The 27,613-nt window shown below is 60.2% G+C and overlaps 1 protein-coding gene across 2 annotated transcripts in view; it reads left to right on the top strand.

Moving 5' to 3' along the window:
- RAP1GAP (RAP1 GTPase activating protein) overlaps positions 1 to 27,613 on the top strand; it is a 151,322-nt gene that overhangs the window by 60,681 nt on the left and 63,028 nt on the right. The window contains exons 1-12 of one of the 2 annotated variants that reach the window (XM_065421443.1): positions 10,186 to 10,260; positions 11,790 to 11,825; positions 12,930 to 12,977; positions 16,620 to 16,658; positions 18,361 to 18,546; positions 21,461 to 21,564; positions 21,712 to 21,790; positions 22,735 to 22,788; positions 25,171 to 25,254; positions 26,178 to 26,278; positions 26,515 to 26,644; positions 27,299 to 27,454. In XM_065421443.1, coding sequence (XP_065277515.1) covers positions 10,186 to 10,260; positions 11,790 to 11,825; positions 12,930 to 12,977; positions 16,620 to 16,658; positions 18,361 to 18,546; positions 21,461 to 21,564; positions 21,712 to 21,790; positions 22,735 to 22,788; positions 25,171 to 25,254; positions 26,178 to 26,278; positions 26,515 to 26,644; positions 27,299 to 27,454 — 1,092 coding nt within the window. Of the gene's footprint in view, positions 1 to 10,185; positions 10,261 to 11,789; positions 11,826 to 12,929; positions 12,978 to 16,619; positions 16,659 to 18,360; positions 18,547 to 21,460; positions 21,565 to 21,711; positions 21,791 to 22,734; positions 22,789 to 25,170; positions 25,255 to 26,177; positions 26,279 to 26,514; positions 26,645 to 27,298; positions 27,455 to 27,613 lie in introns of those variants that run through there. The other variant, XM_065421442.1, reaches the window with a different exon arrangement.

Genomic DNA, 27,613 nt, shown 5'->3' with positions numbered 1-27,613 from the left:
ACAGCTGCCAACTCCCTCAGCACCCTCGGATGCATTAGATCTGGACCCATGGACTTGTGCATCTCCAGCTTTTCTAAATAGTCCTTAACCTGTTCTTTCACCACTGAGGGCTGCTCACCTCCTCCCCATACTGTGTTGCCCAGTGCAGCAGTCTGGGAGCTGACCTTGTCTGTGAAGACCGAGGTAAAAAAAGCATTGAGTACTTCAGCTTTTTCCACATCATCTGTCACTAGGTTGCCTCCCCCATTCATTAAGTGTCCCACACTTTCCCTGACCTTTTTCTTGTTTGAGTGCTGCTTCCCTCTTTTGATTTTAGACCTTTAGGAGATGTCTCCCCTGGTCTACTGGTGGCCAGGCCTTAGCCTGCAAATCTCACTGGGGGCTGAAAGTCCCGGGTTCCTGTTCTCCCAAGCCCATAAGACTGGTGAGGCTTCACGCACTAGCAGGACTGGAAACGGGAGGAGAGACACTGGTGGGACCACACATCGGAGGTGCCTCCCAGCACCAGAGCAGCTCCCAATCCTGATGCCCCCCTGCAGGGCTGTTATCTCCATCTAGCTGAGGCATAGGGAGTCTGTGGCAGGAGCAGGGAATTGAGCCCTGTCTTGAGTTAGTGCCAGCCCCTAACCACTGGCCCATGCTCCCTCTCAGATACTCCAGTCACTGGGCTGGCTGGGGTTGATGGATGGGACTCGTAGCATCTGAACCATGCAGCCCCATAATCCAGGTGAAGGTGGCTGCAGAGGAGTCCACACCATGTGTGCTGCAGGTGGCTCCTGCTGGGCCACATCTGAGCCTGGGGTTAGGGGAATGAATTCAGCAGGTGAAAGGAGGTGGGTCAGCGCAGAGGGCACCTGTACCACACGCTCACCAGGGAGTTCCAATACCAGCCTGGGCAGCGTTGGGGAACAGAGTTTTTCCACGTGCTGGGCATGGTTAACAAGGAAGCTGAGGAGCAGAAGGACTCACTAGCAGAGGAACCTGCCAGGAGAAGGCACCAGCCCTAGGGAAAGCGGCAGCAGCGCTCAAATCAGGACTGATGGGGTCCCCTCCGAGATCTGAGCCATGACATCTGCTTCTCGTTTGCTTGCTGTATGGCTGGCAGTTTGGTTCAAAACTCCTGGGGTCTGGCCGGTGCAGCTCCAAGATGAGTCTAGTCCACAGGCTTCCCTGGAGCACCTCTCTGCTGCTGGCACTGGATACGAGTGGGAGATTTATTAGCATTTGGCTCCTGCTGGGCATCACTGTATTTCACTAGGGAAATGGCCCTTTAAAACACAATGAAACTGTCATGGCCCAGATCCTCCCAGGGGTGAGACCCCAGTGCCGGTGCCTAGGGCCCGAAGGGAACACGTGATCATCCAGCCTAGTGGTGGGGAACCTACAGCCCGCAGGCTGGATCCGGCCCCCTGCTTCATTTCATCCGGTCCATGGCAAGTCTCCATGCTGTGGGCTGGAAGCCCCAAGCTTCAGCGCCCCCCCATGGGGCTGGAGCTGTAAGTGCCAGTTCGCCCCGCTGTGGGAGGAAGCTGGGATTTCCAGGCCATTAAAAGTCTGGTTGGCTCCACACAGCTCCCGGAAGTGGCTGGCCTGTCCCTGCGGCCCCCTAGGCACAGGGGCAATCAGGGAAGCTCCATGCGCTGCCCCCATCCCCAGTGCCAGCTCCGCAGCTCCATTGGCCGGGAACCACAGCCAATGGGAGCTGCGGGAGTGGCGCCTGTGAACGCGGGCAGCGTGCACCGCACAGAGCCCCCTGGCCCCTCTGCCTAGGGGCTGGACATGGAGGCCCCTTCTGGGAGCAATGCGGACCCAGGGCAGGCAGGGAGCCTGCCTTAACCTCGTTGCAGCGCTGACTGGGAGCGACCTGAGGTAAGTGCCGCCCAGCCGGAGCCCGCACCCCAACCCTCCTACCCTAGGTCAGAACCCCCTCCTGCACCCTAACTCCCTCCCAGACCCCGTACTCCCACCCGCACCCCTGCCCCAGCCCTGAGCCCCCTCCTGCACCCAAACTCCCTCCCGGAGCTTGTACCCCGAACCTCCTCCCGCACCCCAACCCCCAGCCCTGAGCCCACTCTCGCACTCCAAACCCCTTGGCCCCAGCCTGGAGCCCCCTCCTACACACTGAACCCCTCATTTCTGGCCCCACCCCCCACCGCGGTGCTGTATGTGACCCACAACTGATTTTTTCTGTGGATCTGTGGCCCCTGATAGAAAAAATGTTCCCCACCCCGATCTAGTCTGACCTCCTGTGTGTCACAGGCCCTTAAATTTCACTGTTACCTTTATACTAAGCCTAATAACTTGGGTTAGACTAAAACCTTTCAGCCCTCAGGAGACTAAACTGCTGTGAGCCACTGGCAGAGCCCAGGAGAGAACAAGAGGTCACCAATGCTCGAGGCCCCTACAATTGCAGGGAATGAATTAGCTGAGACATACCCAGCTGGTCCCAGTGGGTGATCTGCACTCCATATTGCAGAGGAAGATGAACCCCTCCCCCAAGGTACTGCCAGTCTGACCCAGGAGGAAAGTCCTTTATGACTCTGAGACAGTGGAGGGACATGGTTTCGCACCAGCTGAGGATCCAAGTGCGGTGTGTGCTGAGGAAAGGTGCTGGGGTGAAGGCTGGATACTCGTGCTACAAACTGCGTGGCTGCAGATCAAGAGCCCCCAGGCACTCCCTGCCCCAGCCATTGTGCCTCACGAATGACCCTACGAACCAGGAGCGGAGGGGTCAGACTCTACGGTCCATTCAGGTCCTAATCACTGGGGATGCCTATGAAAATGGGGGCAGGTGATGGGACGTGGATGCTGCCCTTGTAGGAACTGAATTGACACCCCCAGCTCATTTCATCTGGGGTTCATCGGATGGGAATGAGTTTTGGTAACAGTCTACAGTACCCAGTGGAACACATTCATGGCTACAGACAAGAAATGATGATGCTGTAAGTCACAAATGCTTCTAGGAAGCCAGATTTAGAACCTTGGACCTACAGCTCCAAAAATGCAGGCAGCTGACACTTGAACTAAAGGAGACTGGCTATAATAGAGCCATCGTTAGTAGATCCATTATCCTTGCTGTGTGAGCTGAGCAACCAGTGCATTACACACAAAGTCAAGGTGCTGCAATCCTGCTGCCCTGAGACAATAGCTCTGAGGGTTGCATGAATTGTTCCCATTCATCTCAAAGGGGTGTTGACTCTGAAACCTAGTGGTGTCAGTTTACATGCCAACATTTGTAACTACTTCTCGCCAATCATTTTAGCAGAACCATCCAGCTGATGTGCTTATCCATTGAGAACACTGGTCTAAGTGACAAACTTATTTGATCAGGCCCCCCCCTTCTTTGTGACAGTAGTTGTTTACGCTCCACCCCACCCAAATACATATACCGCCACCCAGCTCTGAAGGCAGAGCGGAGAGCAGCGGCTGCTGGCCGGGCACCCAGCTCTGAAGGCAGCACCATGCCAGCAGTAGCACAGAAGTAAGGGTGGCAATGTGGTATTCATCAATATCACTTTTCACAGCAGACTTAGCCCCCATTGCCACCTTTACTTCTGTGCTGCTGCTGCCCCACCCCCCCAGCTGACAGCCAGAGCGCCGCTGCCTCCTGGTGAGGAATTGAGGGGTGGAGGGGAAGTAGAGCCCTGGGTGGTGGGGTTCCAGCTGTCCCCTTTATCCCCACCTCCTGCATGAGCCCAGCCACCTGGTTTGAGAACCGCTGATTGAGGTGGAATGACAGATACTAGGGCAGTTTCTTGCTCTCAAGAGTCGTGGGCTGGGGAATTCTGGCCTTCAGAATTTACCACCCCTGCCTGAAAGGGGAAGGACTGAGGAGATCCACCCCCCAGTATCAGGAACCACAAGGGGTGAATCCCACAAGAAGCTGCACTGCTGTAGAGTCACTGGCTACAGGGCCCCAGACTGCCTGCCCAGCCAGGACTTTGTAGCCCTCTCAGCTTGAAAGAATCATCCCCTCTTAGCCCTCCCCAAATCTTTCACCGCCACAACTCTAACCTGAACCCTTCCCATCCCCCATCCCAGTCCTTCCAACATCACACGCACTAGCCGTTCCAGCTGCCTAATGTGCTTGCAGTCGAGACCAGCCCTGCCTCCCCAGAGCCCATTGGCCTGTGGCCCTGCCGATCTCATGCCAGGCTACATGGCAGGGGAACCTGGCTGATTCCTCCAGGAATCAATTCTGAAGCACTTTGAAGAGAGGAAAGTGATCAGGAACAGTCAGCATGGATTCACCAAGGGCAACTCATGCCTGACCAACCTAATTGCCTTCTATGAGGAGATAACTGGCTCTGTGGATGAGGGGAAAGCAGTGGATGTGTTATTCCTTGACTTTAGCAAAGCTTTTCATACGGTCTCCCACCGTATTCTTGCTGGCAAGTTAAAGAAGTATGGGCTGGATGAATGGACTATAAGGTGGATAGAAAACTGGCTAGATCGTTGGGCTCACTGGGTAGTGATCAATGGCTCCATGTCTAGTTGGCAGCCGGTATCAAGCAGAGTGCCCCAAGGGTCAGTCCTGGGGCCGGTTTTGTTCAATATTTTCATTAATGATCTGGAAGATGGTGTGGACTGCACCCTCAGCAAGTTTGCAGATGACACTAAACTGGGAGGAGTGGTAGATACGCTAGAGGGTAGGGATAAGATACAGAGGGACCTAGACAAATTAGAGGATTGGGCCAAAAGAAATCTGATGAGGTTCCACAAGGACAAGTGCAGAGTCCTGCACTTAGGACGGAAGAATCCCATGCACTGTTACAGACTAGGGACCGAATGGCTAGGTAGCAGTTCTGCAGAAAAGGACCTAGGGGTTACAGTGGACAAGACGCTGGATATGAGTCAACAGTGTGCTCTTGTTGCCAAGAAGGCTAACTGCATTTTGAGCTGTATAAGTAGGGGCATTGCCAGCAGATCAAGGGACGTGATCATTCCCCTCTATTCAGCATTGGTGAGGCCTCATCTGGAATACTGTGTCCAGTTTTGGGCCCCACACTACAAGAAGGCTGTGGAAAAATTGGAAAGAGTCCAGCGGAGGGCAACAAAAATGACTAGGGGGCTGGAGCACATGACTTATGAGGAGAGGCTGAGGGAACTGGGATTGTTTAGTCTGCAGAAGAGAAGAATGGGGGGGGGGGTTGATAGCCGCTTTCAGCTACCTGAAAGGGGGTTCCAAAGAGGATGGATCTAGACTGTTCTTAGTGGTACTAGATGACAGAACAAGGAGTAATGATCTCAAGTTACAGTGGGGGAGGTTTAGGTTGGATATTAGGAAAAACTTTTTCACTAGGAGGGTGGTGAAGCACTGGAATGGGTTACCTAGGGAGGTGGTGGAATCTCCTTCCTTAGAGGTTTTTAAGGTCAGGCTTGACAAAGCCCTGGGTGGGATGATTTAGTTGGGGATTGGTCCTGCTTTGAGCAGGGGGTTGGACTAGATGACCTCCTGAGGTCCCTTCCAACCCTGATATTCTATTATTCTATTCTATGATTCTATGGTACTTGGATGGGAGACCAAGAAAACTTGAGGTTGCTGCGGAGACGCAGGTGATGATTCAGTAGAGGGCACTCTTCCCTTTCAGTTAGCATTGGGTCACTGCCCTGTGCTTATAGCTTCCAAGGCCAGGAGGGACCCTTGTGCCCATCTAGTGTGACCCCAGATAGCTCCGGCCAGAGACCTGCCCACAGTAATCCCTAGGGCAGAGCTTTGAGAACGGTCAGGGATGGAGAATCCATCACGACCCCAGTGAATTGGTCCAGTGGTAATGGTCCAGTTACTGTCACTGGTAAAAATGTTCGCCTTAGTCTGAACGTGTCTAGCCTCAGCTTCCAGCCACTGGGTCAGGTCAGACCTGTCGCTGCCAGACTGACGAGCCCCTTATGAAATATTTGTTCCCCATGTAAGTACTTACAGGCTGGGATCAAGTCACCCCCGAACCTTCTCTTTGTTAGGCTAAATGGATGGAGCTCCGTGAGTCAGTCACTGTACGGCAGGTTTTCTAACCCTTTCATCATTCCCCTGGCTCTTCTCTGACCCCTCTCCAGTTTATCAGCATCCTCCTTGAGCTGTGGCACCGGGACTGGAACCAGGATGCCAGCAGCAGGCGCCCCAGTGCAAAGCAGAGAGGAAAATGTCATACTAGACATTCCCCTGTTTAGGCGTCCATGGATTGCTTTTTAGCCACAGCATTGTACTGGGAGCTCATGTTCAGCTGATCATCCCCCATAAGCACGGGTGCCAAAAGGACTGCAAGAGTGCTGAGCCAAGCCCCCATCAATGGCATGATCCTCCCAGATCCCCAGCCCCCCCCAGCCAACGGCCTGACCCTCCCAGCTCCCTACTCAATGGCCTGACCCTCCCAGATCCCCAGCCCCCCCAACCAACGGCCTGACCCTCCCAGATCCCCAGCCCCTACCCCCCAACAACCTGACCCCTTCAGCTCCCCAGCCCCCAACAGCCTGACCCCTCCAGCTCCTCATCCCCCATCCCCCAAAGGCCTGACCCTCCCAGATCTCCAGCCCCCTCCTTACCTTACTTTCCCTTCTGACCAGCCTGAAGCCCTCAGGTGACAGGTCCTTCCTGCTTCCCAGACCCGGCAGGTCCCCAGCATTTACTGAAGCCTCTGCTGCAGTTTTGGTAGCCAACAGGTGAGGGCCCAGCTGCTGGTATGTGGCTCAGTGCAAAGTGGGACCTTGGTGCTGACCAATTGGGCCAGGTCATTGCATGCTCCCTCCCAGCCAGGTTTTAAAGGACAGGGGGAGACAATGGCCATTTGGGCGCTGGGATCTTTGTAGAAGTTGGGGGACCAAGGCCAAAGTGATGGAGGAATTAATACTTAAATATCCCACAGAGAGCACATATGTTTCTTTTGTTAAAAAGTGGGAGGCCATGGCCCCCTGGCCTCCCCGGCTCCGGCACTGGTGACCATGACCCCAAATTGTTTTCAGAGTCACTGCTGCCCACGATCGAGCCCCCATTCTGTAAGTGTGACCGGCATTCTTTGTTGCTAGATATAGACATTTTGTTCAGCCCTGTTAAAATGCCTGCAGAACCAAAGCCCGGAGCACTTGGCATCAAAGATCCCGTGGGACTATTCACATAAACTGGGTCATTATTGCTGGTGTCCTGGACACACTGCAGTTGGCAGTAGTAACTACATTCTTCCGACCTACATTCCTTCAGTTTAATTGGAGGTGGTGTTCTTCCCTGCCTGTCCTAAAATGTTGTGCAGTTTTGTAGAGAGTGGCTGCGGCATTCCTCCCCAGAGGGGGTGAAAGGAATCCTGTGTATACCTGTATTAAGCACTGTGCAATGTGCTAGGATTAACTGCTGCTATTTCTGACATGTGGTACCATGACGCACACGGGCTATATGTGACTGCATTTCCTGTGGCTTCGTTCTCTGGCTCCATCTGTCACAAGCAGCACCAGACAAGCCAGGGGACCTGTATTTCCCTTTCATTTGTGCCATGTCTCACAGGCGGGAGATTCATTCCTGCAGCCTGCTAATTGCTTTAATTACCCTCACCTGGCTAATAGCACACAGCTACTGCCAGCCACTTCCCTTAAAGAGACTGTAATCCAAACAGCTGCTGCCTCTGATTTGAAGTATTAGGAATGACTTATGTTGCAGGGGTGCCCAGAGGTCCCTGCCAAGAGCCAAGGCTCCGTTTGCTGGGCTGTACCCACAGCAAGCAAGTCCCTGCCCACAGGGCTTCCAATCCACACAGACAGAGGTGGGAGCAGCAAGGGGACAGGACTTGGTCAAGGTCCCCAGCAGGACAGTGACAGCTGGGAATGAAACCCCAGGGCTGTGATGTCTGCCCAGGGGATTCTCTGATGTGGCTGCTGGATGCACAGGGTGTGTCCACACTGCATTGGAAACTGGGTCTGTGGGACCCAGATTTGTGGATTCGGTTTCCAGGCCCACACTTGAGTGTCCACGGTGCATTGTAAAGCTGGGCTTACAACAGCTGGACCCGGGTCTGAACCATGCGAACCCATCCACACTGCACTGTGCAGACCTTCTGACTCCGGGTTGCAGCTTGAACTGTGACCACACTGCGCAAAGGCAGGGCTTAGACCCGAGTCACAGCAGGACTCGGGCTCTGACCCTGCCCACCCCCTGGTAGGCCCTGCTCTCACATCCTGAGTCAGACAGATTTGTGTGTGAACGGGAGGGGGGTTTGGCACAAACCGGAATCTGAGCCCTGGTTTACAGCGCAGTGTAGACATACCCACGCTGATGCTGGGGCGCTCTCTGGCGGTCAGGCCTACACCCCCAGCCTGTGCTGTCTGGACTCCACACTCATGGGCGGGACGGCTGCCTGCACTTTAGCCCCCTCCTAACCTCTACAGCTGGAGCTAACAGCCCAGCTCACCTAGCAGGTGCCAGTAGCAAATGCATATACCACTGCATGTGGTGCCAGCGCTTGAGGAGGCCGAGAGCTGCACTGGTAACTAGGATGTGCCTTATGTTGCTGTAGCACCTGCCATCAAAGGATCCCGGAGCACTTTGCGAAGGGGGATTGGTCCCTTTATCTGAGAGGGGAAACTGAGGCACGGAAGGCTGTGTGTCATCCATGTCGGCAGAGAGCTGAGATGACGACCCTGGGCTCCTAGCTCCAAGACTCTGGCAGGGGCACTAGAGCATCCTAACTCTCGGGGTGGGGGATGGTGGCTCTGGATCAGTGGGGCTGGACAGGGTAGGGGAGCGCTGGTGGCTGGCTGGCCTAGTGCAGTGGTTTTCAAACTTCTTTTCTGAAGAAAATTGTTGATGCCCGTGACCCTACGGAGCTGAGGATGAGGGGTTTGCGGTGTAGGAGGGTCTTAGGGCTGGGTCAGGGTTAGGGTGCGGGGGTGAGGGCTGCGGGGTGGGGCTGGGAGTGAGTGGTTCAGGTTGTGGGAGGGGGCTCTGGGCTGGGGCAGGGGGTTGGGGTTCAGGAGGGAGTCAGGGCTCTGGACTGGGGGTGCAGGCTCTGGGGTGGGGCTGGGGATGAGGGGTTTGGGGTGCAGGAAGGGGCTCCAGGTTTCCGAGGGGCTCAGGGCTGGGGCAGGGAATTGGGGCGCGAGGTTGGGACATGGGCTTATCTTGGTCGGCTACTGTTCAGCGGGGCAGTGGGGGTGCTAAGGCAGGCTTCCTGCCTGTCCTAGCACCGCGGACCACGCTGCACCCCAGAAGCGGCCAGCAGCAGGTCTGGCTTCTAGGCAGAGGTGCACAAGCGGCTCCACGCGGCTCTCACCCACAGGCACCGCCCCCCCAACTCCCATTGGGCGGTTCTCGGGGCAGGGGCAGCGCGCAGAGCCCTGTGCCCCCCGCCCCCCCCGCCTACCGGACCTGCTGCTGGCCGCTTCCGGGGCACAGCGTGGTGTCAGAACAGTTAGGGACTAGCCTGCCTTAGCCGGGCAGCACTGCCGACGGGGCTTTTAACGGCCCGGTCGGCGGTGCTGACCAGAGCCGCCGCGACCCAGTGCCTGACATTCCATGACCCAGTACTGGGTCACGACCTGCAGTTTGAAAACCACTGGCCTAGTGGGTGCTGCTCCCCCGTGCCGAGGGCTGTGTGTGAAAGCAGCCTCGGTCTGCCATTCACATGACCTCTGAGCAGTAGTGCTGAGAAAGTTGCCCCCTCCCCCATAACTGGGGCGGTATTTGAGGATGCAGGGCTGGGGCTCAGCGGAGAGCTTGGCATGGGCTGAGCTGAGCTGCCGTCTGTTACAGCGCAGGCCTGGGAGCCGGTGGGAGCAGCTTGAGTCTTTCACACACCCAGGGCCGGCTTTAGGCTGATTCGCCTGATTCCCAGGAATCGGGCCCTGCACTTGCTAAAGCCGGCCCTGCACACACCCAGCCGCCGGGAGTGCGTGGTGGCGGAGACCCCTGGCCGTTCAGGTGATCTGCAGCCAACTCCCTGGCTCCTCTGCACAGCCTGGGGCAGGCTGGAGCAGCGAGACCTGCCCCTTGGCACGGCTCTCTCCTGCACCTGGCTCCACGCCCATAAAGTACACATGGAGCCGAGTGCCAGCGAATCCCAGCACCGGGCGAGCCACCACTCACCTCCATGCCTCCTGGAATCCCGGGGCTGAGGGGCGGGGGCTGGCTGCCCCACAAGAGCTCAGAGCAGCTGGGGCTTGTGTGGTGCGTGGGGAAGTGCCCCAGGAGAGCCCCAGCCCATCAGGATGGCTCGGCTGCAGCCCTTCTCCTCTGGTGCACCAGGGCTGCACAGGAGCGACTCAGCCGAGTGCGGCTGGAACGTGAGTCTGGCTCAAGAGCAGCGTCTCGGGCACGCAGTGGCATCAGCATCGGGGACCCTGGGGCCTCCAGCAGCCTTCGCCTGTCCTGGCTGGGTTTGCTTGGGTGGTGCCCGACAGTGACCCCGACCACTGGCCCAGAGAAGCATGCTGTGGCAGGTCTGCAGGCTGGGGCGACAGAAGGGCAGGAGGGGACGCACGCCAAAGCGGGTGGATGGGGCTGGGATGCGGGGGAGGCAGTGAGAAGAGCTGGCCCGGAGGGGGATCGGGTGGGTGGGAGGAGCCCCTGAACCAGCCGGGCGTCCTTTCCAGTCTACCTGTTTCATATGAAGTTCAGGGCTCTGTGTTCAGCCCTTCCGCCCACTCCAGCAGGGAGCTGCTGAGCGCTCAAGGAGCCAAGACAAGTAATTAAGCGTGATTGCTTGTGTTAGAAGGGAAAGTGGTTAACCCTGCACGCCTGGGTGAGCAGGGGCCTGTACTGTGTGTGCGCATGTGGGGTGTGTGTCCAGGAGTGCATGTGAACGAGTTCTTGGGGGTGCACGTGGGGGTGTGTGCAATGTGTCTGTAGTTTGCATGTGGGTGTGTGAGCAGGGTGTCTTTGTGCACATGCATGTTGGCAGGTGTGTCTATGTTCAGGAGCATGTCTGGGTGCACAAGGGTGTTTATGGGGGGGGAGGGGAGGTTGTCTCTCTCTCTCCCTGTGTGTGTGGATTCCTATACGGGTGCATGTGCACATGTGTGTTTGGCCATGTACACGGCTGTATCTCAACACAAGTGAGTGTATGTTTGTAGCTACGTATCTGTTGGGGGGCTAACCCTGCACATGGGTATCTCAGTAAGTGTCGGGGGGGGCTCACCCATCTAGCAGCTCTGTCCTCTGGTGAGCAAGCTCCCCCTGCCCCCACCCTGTGCTGGTCTCCAAAGAGCAGGGCATATTGGGGCTCTCCATGTAGTGTCTTGGGAAATCCAGCCCATCGTATCCGAGCCTCATCAATGGGCCAGACAACTCCCACCTGGGACAGGCCAGAACTGCCCCCACCCTGCAGGCTGAGGGTGCATGGCCTAAAAGGAGGACAGCTCTCATCCCATTTGGGACAAGGGCTGACTGGCTCGAGCAGGGAGCGTTACCCCTGGCTCACACAGCCAGCATGATTCACTGACTGCCCCGAGATCAGACTCAGCTGGGGAGGGAGTCCCCCGGCAGTGGGGGTGTCAGCGGAGGCCTGAGGTCAGCGCAGTTACTGAGAGCAGTGGTGGGGCAGATGGGGGGAGTGAGGGCCAGGCTGGGGGCAGGGGCTGGGACCTGGCTGAAATTTAGGCTGTCTCTGAGTCTCTGAGTCTGAGTCAGACCTATCCTTAAAGTCCTCCCGCTATCCCAGCCTGCCCTGCCTGAGGTTGATGGGGACAGCCTGGCTATCCCATGCAGGGCACTGATGGCAGCCCTATGGCCATAGGCGCTCTAGGCCTGCTGGGATTGCAGAGCACGGTCTCGGCCCGTCGTGCTGATGCAGGCTGCTTTCTCTCTCTTGCAGACCTCAGAGTTGTTTGAGATGATCGAAAAGATGCAGGTGAGTCGCCTCCCTGGAGCTGGGCCCATGGCTGGCTGAGCAGAAGAAAGGAAGGAAGGTGCAATACACACTAGGAGGCATGGGCGGGGGGTACGCGGGCTCTGGGGAGCCAGCCAAGAAGTGGAGGCTGGTTTGGGGAAGGGATTCCCAGCGGGACTCTGCTCTGGGTCCATCTCAGCCCGGGGAGCTCCCTCACCCTCCACCCCCGGCTGGGATGAGAGGTCCGCCAGGGCCCATGTGTCAGGCCCTGTGTCCCCTGGGAGAGCCAGGGCGGGAGCAGCCCTGGGGGCTCAGAGATTGGAGGAGGTTAGACAGGGTGTCGACTCGGTACCATTCGGCGGAGGCTGTCGCTGTGGCTGGAGTTTTTCAGTGTCTCGCTGCAGCTGATTCAATACATTTCTGGAGGGGACGGGCACGAGTAGGGTCTCCTCTGATGCTGCAGGTTGAGCAGAGCCAGGGAGATGGGGGCCCTGCAAACCCCTAGGTGCTTTCTAGAAAGGCCCTTTGCACTGGGCTCCCCTCAGGAGGGGGTCTCTCTGTGGACCCTGACCTGGGACTGAGGATGAAGCTGATCTGTCATCCCCTAATGGGATTGGCGTTTCTGAGACGGCTGCTGGCAGTGGCTAAGTCGCCGAGCAGAGGCATCTGCAGGAGTGGGTCCCAGACTGGGAACCAGGCTCTGCCCAGCTGGTTCAGCATGCAAAGCCAAGCTCTCCAAGTGAGCAGAGCTGAATGGCTTCCTGGGCCTTTGTAGCCCTGGGACTTGTCGCTGTCCTGATGCACTGCACAGACACACGGCGATACAGGGACTCTAGGAGAGGCTGCGCAGCCTCAGTGACAACCAGCGCCCCACCCCCAGCTGTGAGTACATGGGCATGCTTGCAGAGATCCTGCCAGGCACTGCCACAGGTAGACACAACCCCCAAGTCCCTCCCACAGCCATCGACTCGGAGGAGGATACAGAGCAGGGACAGCCACGCGGCTGCGACCCACAGCTGCCTGCAGATCTGTGCCAAGCAGGAAGCAGCCCCCACCCGCAGAGCAAACACGCACTCTGGTGCCAGGGCCACTCACTGACTCCCTCTTCCTTGTTGTCTCTCACAGGGAAGCAGAATGGATGAACAGCGATGCTCCTTCCCACCCCCTCTCAAGGTAGGCCCCAGAGGATGCTGCATGGGGGCAGGGGCATTGGCTCTCCCTGCCCCAGCACATTGGGGGTTACCCACTCATGCTGGGATGCCCTCTGCAGTGTCGGATGGGGCCTGTGCTTTGCACCGTGCGGCGCACTGCCCGGCTGCAGGTGGCTCTGGTGCCCCTTGCGCTCTGTATCGAGCTCAGCGTCCACAGAGGGGCTCTGACTAGAGGCAGAGAAATCGATGCCCCCCCCCCAGCCCCCAGCTCTGAGGGCTGCTCAGCAGGAGCTGTACAGGGTTCCCAGCCTCTGCTCTGCCACTGCGCTTTAGTTTGAACACCAGCCCTCCTTGCTTTTCCAGTCCTGCCCAACCCCAGCTCTGCCGACACCCCTCAGTGCTGACCCGCAGCCCCCTCAGCGATTCCAGTTCCGGGGTCCCCTCCGCACCCAGCTCTGCCGACACCCCTCAGTGCTGACCCGCAGCCCCCTCAGCGATTCCAGTTCCGGGGTCCCCTCCGCACCCAGCTCTGCCGACACCCCTCAGTGCTGACCCGCAGCCCCCTCAGCGATTCCAGTTCCGGGGTCCCCTCCGCACCCAGCTCTGCCGACACCCCTCAGTGCTGACCCGCAGCCCCCTCAGCGATTCCAGCTCCGGGGTCCCCTCCGCACCCAGCTCTGCCGACACCCCTCAGTGCTGACCCGCAGCCCCCTCAGCTATTCCAGTTCCGGGGTCCCCTCCGCACCCAGCTCTGCCGACACCCCTCAGTGCTGACCCGCAGCCCCCTCAGCGATTCCAGTTCCGGGGTCCCCTCCGCACCCAGCTCTGCCGACACCCCTCAGTGCTGACCCGCAGCCCCCTCAGCGATTCCAGTTCCGGGGTCCCCTCCGCACCCAGCTCTGTCGACACCCCTCAGTGCTGACCCGCAGCCCCCTCAGCGATTCCAGTTCCAGGGTCCCCTCCGCACCCAGCTCTGCCGACACCCCTCAGTGCTGACCCGCAGCCCCCTCAGCGATTCCAGCTCCGGGGTCCCCTCCGCACCCAGCTCTGTCGACACCCCTCAGTGCTGACCCGCAGCCCCCTCAGCTATTCCAGCTCCGGGGTCCCCTCCGCACCCAGCTCTGCCGACACCCCTCAGTGCTGACCCGCAGCCCCCTCAGCGATTCCAGTTCCGGGGTCCCCTCCGCACCCAGCTCTGCCGACACCCCTCAGTGCTGACCCGCAGCCCCCTCAGCGATTCCAGTTCCGGGGTCCCCTCCGCACCCAGCTCTGCCGACACCCCTCAGTGCTGACCCGCAGCCCCCTCAGCGATTCCAGTTCCGGGGTCCCCTCCGCACCCAGCTCTGCCGACACCCCTCAGTGCTGACCCGCAGCCCCCTCAGCTATTCCAGTTCCGGGGTCCCCTCCGCACCCAGCTCTGCCGACACCCCTCAGTGCTGACCCGCAGCCCCCTCAGCTATTCCAGTTCCGGGGTCCCCTCCGCACCCAGCTCTGTCGACACCCCTCAGTGCTGACCCGCAGCCCCCTCAGCGATTCCAGTTCCGGGGTCCCCTCCGCACCCAGCTCTGCCCACACCCCTCAGTGCTGACCCGCAGCCCCCTCAGCGATTCCAGCTCCGGGGTCCCCTCCGCACCCAGCTCTGTCGACACCCCTCAGTGCTGACCCGCAGCCCCCTCAGCTATTCCAGTTCCGGGGTCCCCTCCGCACCCAGCTCTGCCGACACCCCTCAGTGCTGACCCGCAGCCCCCTCAGCGATTCCAGCTCCGGGGTCCCCTCCGCACCCAGCTCTGTCGACACCCCTCAGTGCTGACACGCAGCCCCCTCAGCGATTCCAGTTCCGGGGTCCCCTCCGCACCCAGCTCTGTCGACACCCCTCAGTGCTGACCCGCAGCCCCCTCAGCTATTCCAGCTCCGGGGTCCCCTCCGCACCCAGCTCTGCCGACACCCCTCAGTGCTGACCCGCAGCCCCCTCAGCTATTCCAGTTCCGGGGTCCCCTCCGCACCCAGCTCTGTCGACACCCCTCAGTGCTGACCCGCAGCCCCCTCAGCTATTCCAGTTCCGGGGTCCCCTCCGCACCCAGCTCTGTCGACACCCCTCAGTGCTGACCCGCAGCCCCCTCAGCGATTCCAGTTCCGGGGTCCCCTCCGCACCCAGCTCTGCCGACACCCCTCAGTGCTGACCCGCAGCCCCCTCAGCGATTCCAGTTCCGGGGTCCCCTCCGCACCCAGCTCTGCCGACACCCCTCAGTGCTGACCCGCAGCCCCCTCAGCTATTCCAGTTCCGGGGTCCCCTCCGCACCCAGCTCTGCCGACACCCCCTCAGTGCTGACCCGCAGCCCCCTTCGCGATTCCAGCTCCGGGGTCCCCTCCGCACCCAGCTCTGCCGACACCCCTCAGTGCTGACCCGCAGCCCCCTCAGCGATTCCAGTTCCGGGGTCTCCTCCGCACCCAGCTCTGCCGACACCCCTCAGTGCTGACCCGCAGCCCCCTCAGCGATTCCAGCTCCGGGGTCCCCTCCGCACCCAGCTCTGTCGACACCCCTCAGTGCTGACCCGCAGCCCCCTCAGCTATTCCAGTTCCGGGGTCCCCTCCGCACCCAGCTCTGTCGACACCCCTCAGTGCTGACCCGCAGCCCCCTCAGCTATTCCAGTTCCGGGGTCCCCTCCGCACCCAGCTCTGTCGACACCCCTCAGTGCTGACCCGCAGCCCCCTCAGCGATTCCAGTTCCGGGGTCCCCTCCGCACCCAGCTCTGTCGACACCCCTCAGTGCTGACCCGCAGTCCCCTCAGCTATTCCAGCTCCGGGGTCCCCTCCGCACCCAGCTCTGCCGACACCCCCTCAGTGCTGACCCGCAGCCCCCTCAGCGATTCCAGCTCCGGGGTCCCCTCCGCACCCAGCTCTGTCGACACCCCTCAGTGCTGACCCGCAGCCCCCTCAGCGATTCCAGTTCCGGGGTCCCCTCCGCACCCAGCTCTGCCAACACCCCTCAGTGCTGACCCGCAGTCCCCTCAGCGATTCCAGCTCCGGGGTCCCCTCCGCACCCAGCTCTGCCGACACCCCCTCAGTGCTGACCCGCAGCCCCCTCAGCGATTCCAGCTCCGGGGTCCCCTCCGCACCCAGCTCTGTCGACACCCCTCAGTGCTGACCCGCAGCCCCCTCAGCTATTCCAGTTCCGGGGTCCCCTCCGCACCCAGCTCTGCCGACACCCCTCCGTGCTGACCCGCCTCTGACCAATGACCTGTCTGGCTTTGTTCCTCGATCGCCTTCGCAGGGGGCTGGCGTCTGGTGGGTCCTGCCTGCCCCATCACAGATATTTGCTCCGCTTTCGAGTGCCTCCCAGGCCCCTTGTGCAGCACCACTTTCTACAATGAGGCGTCCCATTATTGTGCACCTGTGCAGTTCCCCTGGTGGTAGAGACCTGTCTACACTACAGCTTCCACTACTAGTGCGCACCCCAAAGTGCTCTGCTCTCTGAGCTCCATCCCCCAGGGGAGATGTGGATGCTGGGCTTTGAGGATAAGCCTCTTCTCTGCCTGGCAGGTCCTTGAAGGAAGGCTAGGCCTGGCTAGGGGGCTGGGGCCCAGGGAGGGCAGCAGCAGGCCTGGCTCTCACACAGGGTGGACTCCCCCAGTCGATGATCCTCTGCTGTGTTTGTCTTTTTCAGACCGAAGAGGATTATATCCCATATCCCAGCGTCCATGAGGTAATGAGGGTGCCCGTGCTCTGCCTGTGTCATATTTACATTGCTGTGGAGACCAGAGCTCGGTCTGGGGGTGCTGCACATACCCCCAGGCATGGTCTCTGCCCCAAGGAGCTTCCAGTCTAAGGAGACATGTGACAAAGGCAGGGTGAGGCCCGCTCTGCCCAGCCACCCGCATCTGGCATTGCAGCAGGGCAGGTCTAGAGGAGGGCAGGATGTGAGTCCCTGGGAAGGCACAGAGTGAATGGGATGAACAGGCGGGCAGGGGTAGGGAGTATGGTGCGTAACGAGGGGACAAGCAGGGAGGGGCGGGCTGTTCTGCAGCGTCCCAAGCACTTGCTGATCTTCCCCTTGCCCTGACAGACCAGCGCCTGAGTCTTGCAGCAATTGGCCGGCCCTGCCAGATCACAGGACAGGGTACACTCTGGGCACTCGTAGGGATGGCACCAACCCATAGGGGGCGCTGGGAAATCCCCCAGCTCCCCCAGGGATCTCGGCGGGCATGTAGCACCGGGAGGGTGGGGTTGGAGTGGAAGGGATGGGCGTGGTTACCAGGCTGGGGTACTGAGGCCAAGGCTCCAACGTGTAAGGAAAGGGCCTCAGGGTATTTAACAACCATTAGCCTGCCTGCCCTGCCTTAGCAACTGGCTGAGGCATCCATCCCTCCAGCAGCAGGCTGGGACATTGCTTCAATAGAGACCAAGAGGGAAGCGCCTCCTATTGAAATTCAGCTGCCTCCCCATCAGCCAATTCCTGCACAGACATCCCGGGCCCTACGCTGGCTGATTTCCTAGGGCACTGCTAAGTGTCAGTTCGCTCTGAGAACAAGCTGTAGCTCTTTGATCTCACTTTCCACCCAGAGTTCTTCAGGTGCTTTACAGCCCCCTTTTACAGATGGGAAAACTGAGGCACGGAGAGGGGCGGGGACTTGCTAAGGTCACCCCACAGGCCAGGGGCAGAGCTGGGAACAGACCTAAGTCTTCCGAGGCCCAGGCCAGTGCGCTAAGCACTAGTCCCCGCTATCTTGCTCTAAGGCAAGTTATAAGGTAAGAGGGCTCAGTGCACCCCACTTTTGGAAGCCTCCTGGTGAGCCAATGCAGTGTCTGTCCCCAGCTGTGCGGGGCTGGGCTAGGATCCAAGCAGATCTCCTAAGCTATGCAGCATCTGGCCTGGCCAGGCTGTGGGTGGGTGAGCAGGGAGTGGTGGTGATTAGCCAGCAGTGGGTGCTCTTCTCCCTGACTGCCCCAGCATGGCGCCGCGGGGTGCTGTGCTCCTGGCCCCTCCTGGCCCCTCCGCAGTTTGCAGTGTTGGTGTAGCCAGGTTGGTCCCTGGATATTAGAGAGCCACGGGGGAGGGGAGACCTTTCATCACCTCAAAGTGCAGGAGTTGGCCCAATGAAAGATGTTCCCTCACAGTGCTGAGCCTGTGCTCCCTATGGGCCTGGTTCCTGACAGTGAGCACTGCCCTGCCTCCCTCAGTGCCCTCTCTGCTTCCCATCCCTTGGCTGCTGCCTTGGGCCCCCGAGGCTGACGAGGCGAACGCTTCGTTTGCGAAGGCCCTTGGGCTCCTTCAGAAGAGTGGCATTGTAGAAACCCTAGGTGCATGCTCCACAGGGCTTTGGGTCTCCATATCAGGATTGTGGCGCTGCTCTGGGGAGCCGGTCAGCGTTCCTCAGTGCAGTTTCCTGGCTTCCCTCTCTCTTCAGGTGCTGGGGCGCGAGGGGCCGTTCCCCCTCATCCTGCTTCCACAGTTCGGGGGCTACTGGATCGAAGGCACCAACCATGAGCTGACCAGCATCCCCGAAACCGAGTCGCTCCCGTCTCCAACCTCCAAGGTGAAACTGGAATGTAACCACATGGCCAGGATCTACAGGAAGCATTTCCTGGGCAAGGTAGGCACCCCTTCTCCACCCACCCCCCGGCCCCGGCCCAGCGGGAATTTGATCCAGGCGCTCGCCATGCGCTGCCTTTAGCACAGACTGGCTGTTCTCCATCCCTTTGCTGGTGATTCCCCGCCCAGACCGGTTTCCCTGGCTCCAGGTGCTTGTGGGACTCAGACTCCCCCTGGTTTCAATGGATTTTGGAGCAGGCTCATACGGGGCTCTGCTTCATTTGCAGGCTGGGGACAGCCCATGTGCTCTCTGTCCCTGGAACAACCCAGCCGACCCCATTGGGCCCCCCAAGGAAGCCATGTAGCAAATTTCCCATGTGAACAGGATGGGGGGACTGGAATTGTGGGAATCGAACAAGGAAAAGAACTCGACTCCTGTCTGGGGAGAGGGGCTTGGGGAAGCAATGGTGACCTGGGACATCTCGCCATCGGGGGTGCCCAGGATGTTCCACCGTCGGGGTTCTTTAACACACAAACCACAGTCTGATTTCAGATCCCCCAAGAGCCCTGCCTTGCCCAGCTCCCTGCCCCTCCTCCCAGGCCCAGCGCTCCCCAGCGGCTCCCGCAGTTCACCAGCTCCCAGGTGACATGCAGCTGGGAATTAGCCAGGTTCCTGGGGCTCAGGGGGTGGAGCGGATACTGCTAGCGTTTGGATCCAGTTTAGGGGTCTGGTTAGTCATTGTGCTGAGGCCCCTTTAAGATGCTCTGGGGGCATAAAGGGGCCTTTAAGGGAGCAGAAAAGACTTCCTGAAAAGCCACCCTATGTGGGGGCCTCCCTGAGCAGTACGGAGTTGGTGTCAGGGCTCTGTGCCAGCCATGCTCCCGTTCCTGGCATGGGGTGGATCAGGAGCATGGTTGGCATTTGCTGCTCTACAGCAGTTCTCTGTTTCCCAGGGGCCCTCTACCCCACTCCAAGCACTGGGCAGGTCACCAAAGAGGGGGAGTTCAAAGCTGGCTTCAGGCCTTTCCCTACCCCCCACATGCACAGAACTGGGGTACCTGAGGGTAGGTGAGGTTGGCACCGTCTCTAGCCCCCACAGGCCAGATCACAGATCCTGCTAGTGCTGCTAGTTGCTGAGAAGAAGCTGCATGGTTAGAACAGCAGCACTCCTCTATTATCCTCAGTCAAACAGGCCTAAGCCTGGGAAAGCCCATGCCGTGGCCTGAGGCCCCTGGGCTCTCCTTCAGGGTGTGGGCTGCAGTCCCGGGCTCTGTTTGCCCAAGGTTATCACGCTGTTTGCTGGAGTACTTACAAGCTGTTGCTTTTCTGCACCCCTTGCTGCTGGGATTAATTTCCCAGCACCTGGACACAGCCTGTCTCTTCCGTGGCCCTGAGCCATGCTAGCATGAATCAACCCTGCACCCTCCTCCAATGGCGAGAGCACGCCCCCCCCCCCCGATTGCATTGCTGCATCCCTTCTGCTCCTGCTGTTCCAGCAGAGCATTGCGCTGGGGCCTTGTTTACATGCCGTACAGCTCCGGCTGTATCCGCCCCGTGGGATTTAAATGCTCCCTGGACTCGGCTGTCTGTTTGCACTGTTCTCCTCCCCACCCTGTCAGGACTCTGGGGATTGCGGCATGCTGGAGCGCGTTGCTGGCTGCATCACAGTGTTTTGGGCAGCACTGGTGTCTTGGTGGGGAGAAATGTTCTGGGGAAAGGGGGTGAGGCCCCCAGCAGTGCTGCGGGACAGACCTTTACTGCATGTCCCCAGTTGTTTGGCGTGAGTCGGGGCTACCCATGGTTAATCCCCCTGGAATGTGCCCAGGGCCATGCCCACTGGTCCCAGGGATGGCGCTCAAATCCAAAGGCATGGGATTGGCAGCCCAAGCTCTGCCAGTGTTGGAAACGTACACAGCCTTTGGGGTTGGGATGGCCCATGCCGCTCTGGGGTTTGCTCCCCGTGTGTTGGGCCTTCCCTCTCCCCATGGGCAAGGCCGACCCATTGCGCCGTGATCATGGAGGGGGCGGTTTGTGCTATGGGGTGGATCCCACAACGCAGCTGCTCTGGGTGCCCCTCGCTTGGGGCTGGGGGCACTTAGGAAAGGCCTGTGGTGCCGCTGTGTTAGAGCATCTGAACCCCCCTGGAGGCACCTCCAGGTCCCGGCCTGCCCTGGTTCATGCAGCCAGTAGTTGAGGGAGCTATGGCGTGAAGGGGTGCCCCGTTGGCAGCTGGGAATGGCTTCGTTGGCCAAGTTCACCTGCAGCTGGTGGGGAAGTGGGAGCAGCAGCCTAGACTCCTTGGGGTTCCCCAGGTGCATCCCCTACCTGTGCTGCCCACTGGTCTCTGGGGCTCATCGGGTCCCTGGCTCTGTTGACCCTGACCCTGCAGCAGGCCATGGAGGGGCGTGAGGTGTTGACAGACCCTGTGGGACATCTCCAGGTCATGGGGTCCTGCTCCGAGTCCCAAGGCGGGGGCTCTGCAGGACATGCCAGCCTGGCCCAGCAGCCTGTGGGGGGCAGCGCTCAGCATGAGCTGGAGTAGCCGACATGGGACCCGTCAGCCACTTGCAGCCCCCCGCCCTCCCGCGCATGGTGGCAGGTGTCTGACCTGCTGCCTGAGCCTAACAGCCGACCCCCCCTCCCCCCCAGTTCCTTGGTCACCAGCTGGCCCTCACCTGCCAGGATGCGCAAGGCCCTAACCAGCAAACTGCCCCTCCCTCCCTCTGTCGCCTGGAGGCGCCCCAGGCCCTGAGGGGGGCACCCCATCCTGCCCAGCGCTGGGGCCCAAGGGGCAGAAATTCTTAGCTCCTGCTCACGGGAGCCAGGCTGTTGTGTGAGCCCAGGAGGGCAGCCGTTACCCCAGAGGGCAGCAGTGGACTGTCCCCCCCCACCATTGACGGGACCAAAGAGCTATGCCCACTCCTGCTGGGAGGCTGCGCTCTGGTCTCTCAGTGGCTCATCTGTTTTCCCCCAGGAGCACTTTAACTACTACTCCCTGGACACGGCACTGGGCCACCTCGTCTTCTCCCTCAAGTATGATGTAATTGGTGACCAGGAGCACCTGCGGCTGCTGCTCAGGTGAGCGTGGGGCCCTCTGTGTCCCCGGGGCAATGCCTGAGCCACAGGGGCCTAGATAGTGCCTCCTCCCCCTCGCTGCGGGGGCCAGGCGCCAGGGCTCTTGGGGCGCCCAGCCAGGTCCTGTGACACCCTCGTCTCTTATTGCAGGACCAAGTGCCGAACCTACCATGACGTCATCCCCATCTCCTGCCTGACCGAGTTCCCCAACATCGTGCAGATGGCCAAGGCAGGTACCTCAGCGGGACCCTTCCAGCTCCATGGGCTGAGCCTGTACCCTGATCTCACTCAGCCCTCACGCAGGCCAGGCCCCGTTTCTCTGCCTCAGGGCTGAGGAGAACGCCGGGCTGTGGGGGCCAGTTAGTGCCCTATGGCTGGGGCCATTCCTGGCTTCAGCAGGGATTCATTTATCTGCAGCCTGCCCAGCGGCCGTGGCCGGCAGCCGGGGCACTGTGGCTGTACAGCCCATTCTCTCTCAGGGCGCTGAAGTTGATAGCCTGGTGTGGGGCAGGGGCTGGGCTGGGGCACACATACAAACCCCCACCTTGCTCCATGAAGGGAGCCTGAGAGAACAGAGAGCATCACCCCAAAACCCCACACACGTGAGCTCTGGCTGCTCCCATCCAGCAGGGGACAGTAGTGCACGCGCCCCTCCTCCTCCCCCCTGACACGTGCACACACATGGTTCTGAGTTGCACTGTGCCGGAGCAGGGAGCGGGGCGGATTGACCTAGGGATGTCGCAGGGGAGTTTACTGGGACTGTCTGCATTGGGGGATGGGAGAGCAGGGGGTGACTTCACTTGAGGGATGATACCTGAGCCTGTAACCGGAGCCAGGAGGGGGGTTGCAGCCAGGCGACACCTTTGCCCGGGAAACTGGACAAAGGCTGGGGGAGGAGCCGGTGAGACGGCTGGAGGGGGTTTTTCAGTTTGGAGCGGTCTGGGGGAATGGAGGGAACCCCAAGGCTGGGGTCTAAGCTCCCTGCCCCCCCCCCCCGAGGGACCTGACTTGGGGGTCCTGGTTTGTTTGGGACTGTGTTCCTGTCGTCTAATAAACCTTCCGTTTTACTGGCTGGCTGAGAGTCACAGTGAATCGCAGGAAGTGAGGGTGCAGGGCCTGGACTCCCCCACACTCCGTGACATGCACGTTCTCACTCTCTCGTCTGTGTTTCAGCTGGCGTGCGAGGACGTGAACGTGGATCGGTTCTATCCGGTGTTGTACCCAAAGGTAGGCTGGAGGCAGCATGCCGGGGGGAGGGAAGCCAGCCTGCACTTTCTGACAGCTCCCGTGTGCATATGCACACCCAGCCTGCCTCTTCACCACTGGGGGCTCCCACCAGGGCCGGCTCCAAGTTTTTTGCCGCCCCAAGCAAAAAAAATTTCCCGCGCCCCCCCGGCCCCGCTCCAACTCCGCCCCTTCCCCACCCCATTCCAACCCCTTCCCCAAATCCCCGGCCCCGCCTCCTCCCCCGGGCGCGCCGCATTTCCCCTCCTACCCCTCCATCCAAGGCTTGGGAGGGGGGAGAAGCAGAGCGGCGGCACTCGGGGGAGGAGGCGGAGGTGAGCTGGGGGGAGAAGCGGTTCCTCTGCCCCCCCAGGGTTACTTCCTGCAGCCCTCCCTGCGCCCCCCACCGCCCCAGCTCACCTCCGCTCCGCCTGCTCCCCTGAGCGCGCCGCCGCCGCTCCGCTTCTCCCCTCTCCCTCCCAGGCTTGCTGCAAAACAGCTGATTCGCACGGCAAGCTTGGGAGGGAGGGGGGAGAAGCGGAGCAGCAGCGCACTCGGGGGAGCAGGTGGCAGTGGAGTGGAGGTGAGTGGGGGGGGGAAGCGGTTCCTCTGCCCCCCCCTCCACGGTTACTTCCTGCAGCCCTCCCCGCGCCCCCCACCGCCGCAGCTCACCTCCGCTCAGGGCCGGCTCCCAGCTTTTTGCACCCCTAAAAAAAAAAAAAAAAAGGAGCCGGAGTGCCGCCCCTTGGAAAGTGCCGCCCCAAGCACATGCTTGGAGCGCTGGTGCCTAGAGCCGGCCCTGGCTCCCACCAGGGGGCCCAGCAGGGAACCCCAGCCTTCAGCAGGCACCAGGATGTTGGATGGGCAGGCTGGGCATTCCACAGCCAATCAGAACTTAGTTCAGCTTTAGTCCCAAACCTGACCCTGGCTGGCTCCTTTGCCAGGTTTGCCCGTGGCCAGAAGCAGCACCACCAAGCCCGCCCCCCCGCCCCCGCCCCCGGGAGCCTTTCTCAGGGTGCTCCCGGACCAGCATAGAGCCCCACCCAGGGGTTTGGAGGAGCTTCCTCCTTGCAGGAGAGGCGCCCCGTCCTAGGGGCTTACCTCATTGGCTGGGTTATAACAGGGCTGGCCTCCTTCTGCCCCCTGACAACAGGGCTGAGAGCAGAGCACTCAGCTCAGGGCATTCTGTCCTGGGCTGGGCTAGGGTCCGGCTGCTCTATGGCGAAGCTCCCACCCCTGGGGTGGGTGGGGGTTCAGAGGAAGCCCTGGGACTCGGGAGAGTCCATCCCTCCCACAGCACATTTCTGAAGTCCACTGAGGTGGGGAAGGGGACACCAGACAGCACTCTGGTTCCCCAGCTCACAGGAAAGAGGGGCATCCCTGGGTGACTCCCAGACACCCCCTCCCAAAATGTCCCAGAGCTCTGGCTCCATCCCTTTTCTGCTGACAGGCAGAAGAGCATTGTGGGTAACTACATGTGGATGCAGGCACAAAGGGCTGGATTTGGAAAAGAGCTCAGGTGCCCTCTGCTCCACGGGTCCCCAGCCCCCAGGGCCCTGCTCTGTGGGGCTTCCTGGTCGCTGTGCTAGGAGTTCACACAGAGCTGGGCTTGCACCAGGTGGGGACAAGAACCAGAGTCCTAGATCTCAGAGATGGGAAAAGCCTGTTAGAGCCAGCCCAGTCCCTGTCTGTGTGGCTTGTTCCTGCTCCGAGGGTGCCCCTCGCCCACCTGCGCGTGGGAGGAAATTTTCTAATGGGATTTTTTCCATTGGAAACGCCAGTTCAGAGACAGCAAACAATCCATGGAATCGTCTCGCCTTGGTAAATTCATTTCCAAATGGAAATCAAGTGCTGGGTGCAGGGCTGGGGGCGTTGCGTGGGGCCAGGCATGTCCTGCCAGGCGTGGGGCATCCTTGCCGGGTGCAGGGCTGGGGGTGTCCCATTCGGAGTGCCCCATTTTGATCTTTTCCAAACGCGGCATTTCGGTTTTCCATTTTGAAACAACTTTTCCTTCCAGTTTTTTGTGATTTTTTTTGAGAATTGTGTATTATAAAAATGGGGCAAAAAGTGGCGCTGGGAAGGGAAGGGTCAGATTTTGTCAGAGCTTCGATCGGCCCCAGATTAATTATCTTTCAGAAAATTGGTTTGTGGGAAATTTCAAATGTTCTCGTTCTGGGACGGAAGAAATGTCGAAATCATGAGACGCCCCCCCCCGAAATCCAGATTCTGCACCGCCCCATGCCTCACACCCCACACCTACCGCCCTGAGAGGAACCTGCCCCATGCGTGGCTCATGAGTCCCCCCAGGGCCGGGTCCCTGTCACAACCCAGAGGGAGCAGGGGTTCCTGGCAGCCGGATGTAACCAGCCTCTCCCGTCTCCCCAGGCCTCCCGTCTCATTGTCACCTTCGACGAGCACGTCCTCAGCAATCACTTCAAGTTCGGTGTCATCTACCAGAAGTTGGGCCAGGTGGGTCAGTCTCTGTGGAGCGGGGGCTGGGCTCTCCGGGACGGTGAATCGATCCCACAGGGGGCTGGGGCTACCCCAGCCTGCCAGCCTTCATCCCCGGCTTTCCCCTCTGACAAGCAGCCTGCGGCGGGGACGGGAGCCCCCAACCCTCCGGCTGCCACTCCAGCTCAGCATGGCCGTTGGCGAGCAGGAGCGGCTGGAGACGGGTTTCCTAAACAGCAGAGACGTCTCCCTGGCATCCCGCCCTCCTAGCTGCTTTCATCTCAGCACAGCAATGGCCCGTTTGCTTTGCCAAGAGCTGTAATGGATTCAGGAGCCATGGCAGAGGCTATCTAGCTAAACCGTACCCTTGACTACATAGCGTTGCCCTGGTTCTGTTACCGGGGGTGGGATGGGGTGAAGAGCATCACTTAATGGTTAAGGCTGGGAACTGGGAGTCTGGAGAGTTCTGTTACCTACTTCTCCAGTGACCCTTTACAAGTCATGGCCCCCATGCCTCGGTTTCCCCACCAGTCAAATGGGGAGAACCCCGAAGCTGGGTGCACAGACAGGCTGTTGGTGAGGGGCTGCGACAGCCCCAGATGAAGGATTGCGATGGGTACTCCCCAGAGCTGGGTCCCAGTGGCTGTCATGCTCTCTGCAGGCACTGCCTTCGGGGGCGTTGCGGGTTCACTCTGCAGGTCAGAGCTCAGCTCATGGCATAGACCCGGGGGGAGACTCGGCTGCAGCAGAGGCTCTTCGCCCCTGCACCCTTACAAGCGCCATCTCCGCTAGTGGCTTCTTTGCCCCCTCTCACAGACTCAGCTTCTCTCCAGCCAGGCTGTCTGGACAGGCCTCAACCCAGCACAGCCCCGGGCTCATGCTAAGCTGGCCAGGGGGCCCAGCCCTGTCCTAACTCCTCTGCTTTGCTGGCCATGTTGCAGACGTCCGAGGAGGAGCTGTTTGGCACCACCGAGGAGAGCCCGGCCTTTGTGGAGTTCCTCGACTTCCTGGGCCAGAAAGTCCAGCTGCAGGATTTCAAGGGGTGAGCGAGCTCCTGCCAGCCTGGGTCTGCTGGGCCTGTGTGTGGAGAGGAGGGAGGCTGGCCCCCTGCACTGCTCTGGCCCCTCTATGCTAAGCCTGTGCCACTCGCTGTCCCATCCAGTGAGTCTCTGCGGGACAGATCGTCCTGGCCTTGCAGCTGCTGTCCCGGGCTCCTTGGGAGTGGAGGGACAGGGCAGGGTGGGCATCTGCCTGAGGCCTGGGTCTTTTTGGTGGCAGGTTCCGGGGGGGGCTGGACGTGACCCATGGCCAGACGGGAACAGAATCCGTCTACTGCACCTTCCGCAGCAAGGAGATCATGTTCCACGTGTCCACAAAGCTGCCCTACACCGAGGGCGACGCCCAGCAGGTAGGAGAGAGCTGCAGTACCCCCCGGCAGGGGCTGCACATGGAAATGCATGTCTACACATGTATGGACACATATGTGTATACACCCCCTACAGTACAGCCCCACACAGCCTCCCAGCCCTGCATGGGCACCCCACCCACCCCGGCAGGGGCTGCACACGGAAATGCATGTCTGCACATATATGGGCACACACGTGTATACACCCCCTAAAGTACAGCCCCACACAGCCCTCCAGCCTTCATGTGCACACACCCCACCCTCTTCATGCACCTGCATATCACCCTTCTTTTAGGCAGTCACTGTGACCAATGTGACTCCCATCCCAAGTGGTTCTGCCCCAAACCAGCCCCCCCGACCCACGCAGCCCCTGGCCTGCTCAGCCCCAGCCCAGCCCCATTCCCCCGCTGGAGTGAAGAGACACTCGCTAGTGCCGAGGCCCCGTCTTGGCCCAGAGAGGAGGGGGGATATCGACAAAGGGCAGCCAGGGGATCCCCCTGTCCCTCTGGCTCAGCCTGTCCATGCTCCTGCCCCTCGCTGAGCTCCCAGTCTCCCTGATCTATCTCCCACCACTTCCGCTCCTTGACCTGTGCTGGGCCTGGCCGCCTTGGCACGGGGCTTGGGCTGCGGGAGTAACGCCCTCCCTGCTGTGCTCAGTTGCAGAGGAAAAGGCACATCGGGAACGACATTGTGGCCATCGTCTTCCAGGACGAGAACACGCCCTTCGTGCCGGACATGATCGCCTCCAATTTCCTGCACGCCTACATCGTGGTGCAGGCGGAGAAGCCCTGCTCCGAGAGCACGCTCTACAAGGTGAGCGCACGCCCGGGGGCCTGCTTGTGAGTCGCAGCCTGCCAGGGACCCAGCCCATTTGGTGCGGCACCACCGAGTTACCATGGCACTAACAGGGCAGGGGCTGGGCCACAGACCTGCTCCCAGCTAGAGACTGGGAGCTGAGGGAAAAGGGCTGGG

The sequence above is a fragment of the Emys orbicularis genome, chromosome 22 (assembly GCF_028017835.1).
Source record: "Emys orbicularis isolate rEmyOrb1 chromosome 22, rEmyOrb1.hap1, whole genome shotgun sequence".
Classification (NCBI taxonomy): Eukaryota; Metazoa; Chordata; order Testudines; family Emydidae; genus Emys; species Emys orbicularis.
Note: the sequence above shows the minus strand (reverse complement) of the source record. Positions and strands in the feature narration are given on the sequence as shown.